This window comes from Theropithecus gelada, chromosome 3 (genome assembly GCF_003255815.1).
Source record: "Theropithecus gelada isolate Dixy chromosome 3, Tgel_1.0, whole genome shotgun sequence".
Classification (NCBI taxonomy): Eukaryota; Metazoa; Chordata; class Mammalia; order Primates; family Cercopithecidae; genus Theropithecus; species Theropithecus gelada.
In genome coordinates this window covers 165,003,137-165,013,322 of record NC_037670.1, presented here as the reverse complement: position 1 = coordinate 165,013,322, position 10,186 = coordinate 165,003,137, and the positions used below count along the sequence as shown (strand labels likewise).

Genomic DNA, 10,186 nt, shown 5'->3' with positions numbered 1-10,186 from the left:
TTTTTTTTTTTTTTTTTTTTGAGACAGAGTCACAGGCACAGGCCTCCATGCCCAGCTAATTTTTTGTATTTTTAGTAGAGATGGCGTTTCACCATGTTAGCCAGGATGGTCTCCTCCTGACCTTGTGATCCCCTTGTCTTGGCCTCCCAAAGTACTGAGATTATAGGTGTGAGCCACCGCACCCGGCCATAGCTGCCTCTTTTCTAAAACTCTTTAAAGGATGAGCCAGAATTGAGCTGGGTTTAGATCTCATAGCATAAAGTGAAAGAATGTAGAGAAACTATAGTAGTCTACTTGAAAGTTTGGTGATAATTGTTGATTACAAGCTGATATAGGTGATTATTAAAAGATTGATTATGGACTAGCTAAAGAAGGAATCTTAAAGAGAGGCTTGCTCTGTGATCTTGTTTTCCTATTAAAATTATATCTAGGAACTTAAACCTACTCCTTACTCTTTTTTTTTTTTTTTGAGACGGAGTCTCACTCTGTCACCAGGCTGGAGTGCAGTGGTGTGATCTCAGCTCATTTCAGTCTCCGCTTCCTGGGTTCAAGCGATTCCCCGACCTCAGCCTCCTGAGTAGCTGGGACTACAGGCGCCCACCACCATTCCCAGCTAATTTTTTTTTGTATTTTAGTAAAGACAGGGTTTCACCATGCTGGCCAGGATGGTCTCGATCTCCTGACCTGGTGATCCACCCGCCTTGACCTCCCAAAGGGCTGGGATTACAGGCATGAGCCACCATGCCTGGCCACCTACTTCTTACTCTTAGTGTTGGGATCCTTTTATGTAACTTGCTCAATGCCCAGGGATTTCCCTCTTCATAGAGGGAGTAGATCATTGATAATGAAGGATAGCATCGTAGCCACAACAGTTCAGAGGATTTTCTGCATCAGTGTTTTGTAATGATGGTGCTGTTGTTTAGTGAGGCCAGTTCTTTGTTGTTGTTTTGGGACTGTTCTTTGGGACTGTTTTGCATATTGCAGATACCTAGTATTCTCCCAGAATGCCATTAGAACTCCCAGTCTTTGTTTCTGGACACCCTCTGGGGAAAGGGGCGATATTGGCTTGGTTGACTTCTTTCTTTTTTTTAAGACAGTCTCGCTGTGTCGCCCAGACTAGAGTGTAGTGGTCTTTTTTTTTTTTTTAAACAGTCTTGCTGTGTCGCCCAGACTAGAGTGTAGTGGCACAGTGTCACAACCTCCACCTTCCTTCTCAGCCTCCCAAGTAGATGGGATTACAGGCATGTGCCACCACGCCTGGCTAAATTTTGTATTTTCAGTAGAGATGGGGTTTCAATATGTTGGCCGGGCTGGTCTCGAACTCCTGCCCTCAAGTGATCTGCCTGCCTTGGCCTCCCAAAGTGCTGGGAATTATAGGTGTGAACTACTGTGCCTGGGCTGGCTTGGCTGACTTCTTGTTTGGAGTTTTGACTTTTGGACCAACTGAAGAATCTGATACTTTAAAATACTAAAGGCCACAGAAGCAATGGGGGGGGTGGGAGTTGTAAACCAGCCGGCGAAAGAAAGGGTGTCTTCTCTCACAGACACAGAAAAATTGATTAAACTTCCTTATACATTTATACTAGGCTGGGCGGGGCAGATCACTTGAACCCAGGAGACCAATGCAAAAACCCCGTATTTACAAAATAAAAATTAGCTGCGTGTGGTGGTGTGTACCTGTGGTCCCGGCTGCTGGGGAGCCCAGGGAGGTTGAGTGCAGTGAGTTGCGATCGTGCCACTGCACTCCAGTCTGGGTGACAGAGCGCGACCCTGTCTCAAAGAAAACAAAAGATAGAAAGTGGGTAAAAATAATTTAAAAAAAAAATTATCTTTTAAACCAGAGTTGTTTTGTTTGTTTGCCCACCACCATACCCAGCTAATTTTTGCATTTTTAGTAGAGATGGGGTTTCACCACATTGGCCAGGCTGGTCTCAAACTCCTGACCTCTGGTGAAAGTGCTGGGATTATAGGCGTGAGCCACCACGCCCGGCCAACTGCTTACTTTTGAATTTTTTCTTAGATATGAACATAGCAAGCCATTGAAACAGGAAGAAGCAACTGCTACAGAGCTAACTACAAAGTCATCCCTTGCTGCTCCCTCAAGTCTCTCATCCATAGTTGGACCACTTGTTGAAATGAATACAGGCGAAGCTGAGTCAAGAAATTCAAACTTTGCAACCGTAGGAGCAGGTTCAGAGGACTGGGTGAATGCTATTGAGTTTGTTCCTGGGCAACCCTACTGTGGCCGTAGTAAGTATTCTGAAGAAGAAAATAAGAGTTAGAGGGCTTGGATAGCAGTTCATCCATTTGCTTAGCTTTGACAACTTTCCCCTTTCTGATTCCATTCCTTTTTTAGTTTAATCTTAGTACAGTACTTTAATTTGGATTACCTAAGATTTACAGATAGAGTGAAGGAAATTTTGAATCCCAGTGAAATGAATTCAGAATGTTTTGAAAAACTGAATCCTCTCTTTAATGAGTACTTTTTGAAATTAAATTTCAATTACCCAAGACGTAGATAAAGAAGCAGTGTTTTTTGTTTTGTTTTGTTTTGTTTTGTTTTACAAGTCTAATCTTGGAAATACCAGCGTTAGAAAACATTCCTTTCTTTCAAGTGAAGAAATTAGTTCAGTAGACTGTTTTGGTATTTAATTGCAGTTTTATTTTCATTTTTTGAAGTTAGATTCTCAGTTCCCTTATAGTTCATGTATCTGCCTTATCGTTTGGACTTTTATCACCCTCTTACACATTTTCAGCTGCACCTTCCTGCACTGAAGCACCCCTGCAGGGCTCAGTGACCAAGGAAGAATCAGAGAAAGAGCAAACCGCCGTGGAGACGAAGAAGCAGCTGTGCCCCTATGCTGCAGTGGGAGAGTGCCGATACGGGGAGAACTGTGTGTATCTCCACGGAGATTCTTGTGACATGTGTGGGCTGCAGGTCCTGCATCCGATGGATGCTGCCCAGAGATCACAGCATATCAAAGTAAGTCTTTAGGGAGTGTGTGTGTGTTATTAGGTGTGATAATCATTATTTGCCTTTTCACAGCATGGTGGGTTTATTTCAGAGAAACATTTGAGGAATCGAATGATTATCAGTGAGTAGGGAAGTTTTCCTTCCTTGGGCTTCTTGGATGCTTTATCAAGAAGTCCAGTGAACAAAATTAACTGGGCGTGGAGGCGTGTGTCTGTAGTCCCAGCTACTTGGGAGGTTGAGGCAAAAGAGAAAAAGAGGTCATACTTCCAGAACCTCAGACTATGGACTTCTAACATTTTTTTTCTCTTTTAAAAAATAATGTTTCTGAGATTCACGCTGAACATATTTAATCTTTTGAAAATGCACATTTCATTGGTTTTTAGAATATTTACAGAGATGTGCAACCATTGCCATTTTACAAATTTTAGGATACTTTGATCATCCTACACCCATTAGCAGTCACTCTTCGTTCCACCCTTCCTCCAGCTCCTGGCAATAACAAATGTGCTTTGCCTCTGGATTGGCCTATTGTGGACATTTCGTATAAATGGAATCCTGTAATGTGGTCCGTAGTGACTGGCTTCTTTCACTTAACATACTGCTTTCAAGGTTCTCCGTGTGGTTGTGTGTATCTGTTCTTAGTTTTGATGGCTGAATTATTGTCATTGTATGGCTAGACCACATTTGTTTTTCCATTCATGAGTTGATGAACACTTAGGTCATTTCCAGTTTTTGGCTATTATGAATAAGGCTGCTAGGAATATTGGTATATAGATTTTTTTGTGAAGATATGTTTTCAGTTCTCTTGGGTATATATACCTAGGAGTGGAATTGCTGGGTTACATAGGAACTCTATGCTTTATGTTTTGAGAAACTGCCATACTTTTCCATAGTGGCTTTAGGATTTTACATTTCCAGCAGCAATGTATGGGAGCCAGGGTAGGTTCAGAAGACGGTGTATTACAAACTTTAAATTTATTGGAGCAAAGTTTGCTTCTAATCATTTCTATCTCTTTTAAATTTCCATCTGTTTAAATTTGGTTGTAGGGGGTGAGGCATGTTATGAGGTAGACATAATTTGATCCCTTTGTTTGTTTGTTTGAGACAGTCTTGCTTTGTCGCCCAGGCTGGAGTGTAGTAGCACAATCTCGGCTCACTGCAGCCTCTGCCTCCCTGGTTCAAGCCATTCTCCTGCCTCAGCCTCCCGAGTAGCTGGGACTACAGGCGTGCACCACCATGCCCAGCTAATTTTTGTATTTTTAGTAGAGACGGGGTTTTGCCATGTTGGCCAGGATGGTCTCGAACTCCTGACCTCATGTGATCCACCCAACCTTGGACTTTATAAAATATGATGTCCACACAAAAATTGGTACATGAATGTTCTTGGCAGCATTATTTATAATAGCCCCAAAGTGGGCTAATCTAACCTAACCTAAGTGTGCATCAATCTGTCAAGCTGAGTAGTTGAAAAATCTCGAAGATGTTTTTCTTTAAAGGCACAAGAGAGTTACGTGCCTGTCACCCTTATTTTCTGACAGGTTTTAACTAGGGTCTTAACCTCATGTAGAAACCAGAAATAACAAACAGTGTGGAAAGCTCTCTTTAATGTAGTTGAGCTCCAGGTTTGGGGCAGAGAAAATTGGGTAATTTTTCCATTCCCAAAGTTGAGTCTTCATAGTTTGATTTTCTAGTATTGTTAAGTACCGCCGCAAAACAAACAAACAAACAAACAAACAAAAAACCCAAAAAACACCACACCTGTGTTTACTAGTCAGCAAAGCTAATTTTTGTGTCAGCTTGGGAACATTGTTTTTTCAGTTGACTGATTCTTTGAACGTGCATCATTAACTGTTGGTCAAGTTTTTCAGGATTCAATGACTCGATTCCACTTGTTCTCTTTCCACCTTCTCTAGTCGTGCATTGAGGCCCATGAGAAGGACATGGAGCTCTCATTTGCTGTGCAGCGCAGCAAGGACATGGTGTGTGGGATCTGCATGGAGGTGGTCTATGAGAAAGCCAACCCCAGCGAGCGCCGCTTCGGGATCCTCTCCAACTGCAACCACACCTACTGTCTCAAGTGCATTCGCAAGTGGAGGAGTGCTAAGCAATTTGAGAGCAAGATCATAAAGTGAGACTCCTCCCCAGTCTTCATTTGTGCTTTCTCTTTTGGGGAAGAATTTAGTAACTTGTGCCAACTTTCAACCAGATGGACCGCATTTAAATGCATGCATTTTATCTTGAAACTGGGATATTCTAATGGGGATTTCTTCTTTGTATTTCAGCTAGCTTCTAGGTTAGTTGGTCTATCTACCTACTTTTATTTGAATGAGGAAACCTTGTGTATCAGTTAGTAGAATCTTCGTGCTTTTTCTGAGGAGATTGTGTTTAATGGATTATTAGCCAGTTTAGGCTCAGTGAACAACCTGATCTAGCTCTGAATGTATGTTTCCTGACTACATTTTCCACTTTCCTATTCCATTCATTAAGCTAGCCAATAATCCACCATCCTTTAAAGATTGTTCTCATAACTGAACAAAAACCACATAATCTAAACAGAGCAAAGCTACAAGAAATAAATTTATTTAAACGAAAGAAAAAGGAGTCTGTGTGAAATGTCTTCTTTTGTTTTTGTTTTTTACCTAAGTTATATTTAAAAAAAAAAACGAACTGGCTAGCCATTGAGTTGGATTTATAAAGGAGGTTGTTTTGCTTGAAAGAAATGGTCAGTTGTGTGACAGTATGTGGAACCCTTTCAGGAAATGCCCACGTGGCTTTCAGTTAAGTCTTTAAGTCTGGAGGCGACACACCAGGGTGTGTCCTTGAAGAGTGGGCCAGTGAAAGGGGAATTTGCATTGCAGCCTGTTCATTGTTTCCCAGGTCCTGCCCAGAATGCCGGATCACATCTAACTTTGTCATTCCAAGTGAGTACTGGGTGGAGGAGAAAGAAGAGAAGCAGAAACTCATTCTGAAATACAAGGAGGCAATGAGGTATGAGCACTGCAGCCTTTTCTCAAGCGAAGAGCCCAACAGAGCTTGGGTTCACTTTGAAAAGAATGGTGCTGCATTATACACTCCTACCTCCTTCCTACCCTTCTTTGACTTCCCAGGAGAGTTTATTTTGTCACCCTGATAACACTTCCCCAGTACGTATCTTGCTATAACACAGTCCTTGGGGTCCATACCAAGGGACTGTGTTATAAAGAGGTCTCTATTGTTGACAAGGCCCCACGAGTGGGGTTCTACGTTATTCTGAATCCATGTCATAGCTGTCCTGTGTTCTTGTGTGTTGGCTTTCTAGAAGATTTTCTCTCTATGGCATCTGCTTGTACTAGAGCTATTAACCAGCATAGACTTGAACAGAGTTACCGGTTTCTAGTTAGTGTTTCTTGCATTGGCACACACATGTTCATAGAACACATCTTGGGGAGGGCTGTAAGCTGACATACTGGTTCTATCCCTACCTGTTTAAAGAAACCCCGGATGATAGTCAAATACAGACCTGAAATCCACTGTGAATAAGGGTTGCGATATTTTCCTTTCCAGCAACAAGGCGTGCAGGTATTTTGATGAAGGACGTGGGAGCTGCCCATTTGGAGGGAACTGTTTTTACAAGCATGCGTACCCTGATGGCCGTAGAGAGGAGCCACAGAGACAGAAAGTGGGAACATCAAGCAGATACCGGGTAACTCTCACTGTTTTTTTAAAAGAGGGGAAATTCCAAGGTATCAGTTGAGTCCTGCACATACTGGGGTAGGGGAAGGAAAAGGTTAACGCTCAGATCTGGGAGCGAAAGTGTAGAGTATTAAAGGAGGAAACAAACCTCAGAAGCCTGGGAGGGATAGGAAAGGAAAAAATGTGTTAAAGTTCTAGCCTAAAAGATTTCCATCAAGTAACCATAGGGGAGGAAGTGGTAAATGGAAACCCTAACTAAGAAGTCTGGTTCGTCATGCCCTCTGGTGTGCTGGACGTTTTGCCTTATAAACAACAGGATAGAAGATACTGCTCGACAGTGCCATCCCTATCATGGCCTTGTTTTTTACAGGCCCAACGAAGGAACCACTTCTGGGAACTCATTGAGGAAAGAGAGAACAGCAACCCCTTTGACAACGATGAAGAAGAGGTTGTCACCTTTGAGCTGGGCGAGATGTTGCTTATGCTTTTGGCTGCAGGTGGGGACGACGACCTAACAGACTCTGAAGATGAGTGGGACTTGTTTCATGATGAGCTGGAAGATTTTTATGACTTGGATCTATAGCAACCTTGCGTGGCGTGTGAACTGGTCTGCTGACCCCAGACAGCAGCTGTGCCCTGTGGCGGTGCGGCAGGGCCTGTGTTCTCTCCTAGGCAGGCCTCTCAACTCCAGGTGCTGTCCTAAGAATTTTTACCCAGGGCCTGTCTTCTCAACCCCTCACCTTTCCCTGAGGAGTGTGTTGTTTTCCCTGTTGAAAAAAAGTTACAAAAATAAATCTTAAAGTTAGTTTTTTGTAACACAAATTTAACTGTCAGACAGTTAGTGTAGGTGTGTTGCGTCATCTTTTCAACCAGATTGCGTTTATGGACTTTTCACACACTCATTTTGAGGACCCCAGGTTCAAAAGTAAAAGCAGTGGCCCTGCTTTGGGGTCCAAGAATAGGAGTGATGGGTGAAGGGACCTAAGCTGGCCAATAGCCCTCTGCCCCAGACATGGGATGTGGATCCTTGAGGTTTCTGGTGAAATCTGCACATCTGTGTTTTTTTATCTGTTCCCTACCCTGTAATCCCTACCACGTGCACTTGTTCTGTGGTTTTGGTCTCTTGTTTAATTGCACACAAGTAATACTACTGGGTAACCAGAATCAGGGGTGAATGTGTTGAGATTTCTACTGTTTTGCATGATAGGAAAATTGAGAAAGAATACATATAAAAGATAGAGAGGCGTAACATCAATGCAGAGTTGGAAGTTGACTCCCAAGGGCTGACATGGTGTGTGTGAGTGTGGGTGTGTGATAAGCTTCTCATCCCTGCATAGATGCAGTATTCTTAGCCTTAGTAGAAAAACTTGGTTTAGTGGTTTAAGCCTTGTGTGACGGATAGATCTTAAAGGGCAAAGCAGTATATTGGTAGTTGTCAATATAGCAGTGCTAGCTCTGTCTATATAAATAGAGAAATGGGGTTAGCCATAGAGGTTAAAACTACCTGGTTATCCCATATATTAACAGAAACTGCGTCTTGGATACACAGTTGTATTTAATGTTTTACGATCTAGCCTTTCCAGTACAGGCACTTTCTGAGAAACCTTTGTCCTCATTTGGGACATTTTGTTGTCGGGTTTTTAGTGTTTGTTTTTGTGAGTATCTGCCTCATTCCACCCCTGAGCTTTCAGGTAGACAGATGTGGTTCAAAACTCTGTTCTAAGGTGTTTATTGCAGTGGAGTAATGGGTTTGCAGTGATAAGTCATACTTTTCCACCGAAGGGGAGGGCTTGGGAGAATCCCTGAGACTAGCTAAAGTTAAGTTGTTGGAAGAATTCCTTGATTGGAAATTTTACCTTTGTGTTTTGTTGCTCTGTTTCCTGAAAGTAACTCGGGGATGCTCCTGGTGTGTCCATCTACTGCTTTGTTTCCTTGGATCCCGCTCATTCTTTCACTTTAAGAAAAAACGAATAATTGTTGCAGAGGTCTCTGTATTTTGCAGCTGCCCTTTTGTAAGAAGCACTTTTCCCAAATAAAACAATTTAAAAAAAACAGTTGGCTGTTCTGTGTAATGAGCTGTTTTGAAATGTGCCAATGTCAAAGAATAATGATTTTCTTTCACTGACTCTTCGATTGGTCTCTTGTCAGGTATTCGTGAGGATAGATAATTTGAGAAATGTGTGAGAGAGAGAAAGAGGAACCTTAACTAACTGGGGTCATCAAACAATTCTATACTTGAAAATGTTCAAGACTAACGCTGAGCCGCCTGATCAGCAAAAGGCACCAGCAATTTTCTGCCACCATGCACTTGTGGTTGAACTTGCTTCATGCCCTCAGATAACGGGGGAAGGTCATAACATAATTGTGTTTTGAAAGCTTGTTCTGCATAATTATTTTGTGAATTTTTAAGGAGTTTTCATTATTGTGAATTTTTTGTGACTAAGAACCATTCTGCCCACTCCCATGGAAGACTTCAGGTGACCTTTTTTCCACACTTGTAAAAATAACTTCCTTGATTTTAATATTTATATTAAGAATTTATGGCCGAGCATAGTAGCTCATGCCTGTAATCCCAGCACTTTGGGAGGCTGAGGCAGGCTGATCACGAGGTCAGGAGTTTGAGACCAGCCTGGCCAACATGGTGAAACCCCGTCTCTACTAAAAATACAAAAAAATTAGCCGGGCATAGTGGTGGGCACCTGTAGTCCCAGCTTACAGGCTGGCAGGCTGAGGCAGGAGAAAGGTTTGAGCCGAGATCATGCCACTGCACTCTAGCCTGGGCACAAGGTCAAGCCTCGTCCCTACTAAAAAATACAAAAAACTAGCCGGGCGAAGTGGCGGGCGCCTGTGGTCCCAGCTACTCGGGAGGCTGAGGCAGGAGAATGGCGTGAACCCGGGAGGCGGAGCTTGCAGTGAGCTGAGATCCGGCCACCGCACTCCAGCCTGGGCGACAGAGCCAGACTCAGTCTCAAAAAAAAAAAAAAAAGAATTTATGCTATTGTAAAATGTTTAACCATCTAGGAATCATTTCTGAGTGTGCTTACTGTAGTCATGACAATAACTGGAGATCCACTGAGTAGTTTGTTTCCGTAAGCTTGCAGTACAGCAGCTCCCTGGGGGAGTTAAGCCCACCCTCAGCTGTACTAATCAGGCTATTCTGGGGACCTGCAGAGGGATGGGGAAGAAAGAGCCTGAGAGATGGGTTGGGAGTGCTGGAGCTAGGAGGTGGAGAGCCTTGAGCATTTCTGGAAAGTAGGAAGAAGCACCCTGTTTGCATATCTGAATCTGCAACAGGGAGGGAAGGGTATGGCAAGGTCCAGGGAGTGGCAATCAGTCACTTCTGGGGTGTAGAGAAGTGTATGTTTAGAGCAACTTTGGTATCTTGGAAAAGGCAGTGGAAGCGTCTGTACTAGTCGGAGTAATCTGGAATGCAGATTGCCCCCGTCGCTGGATGCTTTGAAGAGTGAGTTCTCTTCTTCCCCCTAGTGTTAATTGCCTGTTGCAAAACAAGCTGAGGTGTAAGCATTGATGGATGGAATG

The 10,186-nt window shown here is 43.1% G+C and overlaps 1 protein-coding gene across 2 annotated transcripts in view; it reads left to right on the top strand.

Annotated features, from left to right (window-relative positions):
- MKRN1 (makorin ring finger protein 1) overlaps positions 1–8,689 on the top strand; it is a 20,393-nt gene extending 11,704 nt beyond the window's left edge. Inside the window, exons 3-8 of one of the 2 annotated variants that reach the window (XM_025378655.1) lie at positions 2,021–2,250; positions 2,757–2,983; positions 4,888–5,102; positions 5,852–5,962; positions 6,518–6,656; positions 7,017–8,689. In XM_025378655.1, coding sequence (XP_025234440.1) covers positions 2,021–2,250; positions 2,757–2,983; positions 4,888–5,102; positions 5,852–5,962; positions 6,518–6,656; positions 7,017–7,229 — 1,135 coding nt within the window. In that variant the 3' untranslated portion in view covers positions 7,230–8,689. Of the gene's footprint in view, positions 1–2,020; positions 2,251–2,756; positions 2,984–4,887; positions 5,567–5,851; positions 5,963–6,517; positions 6,657–7,016 lie in introns of those variants that run through there. The other variant, XM_025378656.1, reaches the window with a different exon arrangement.
- Positions 8,690–10,186: the final 1,497 nt, after the last annotated feature.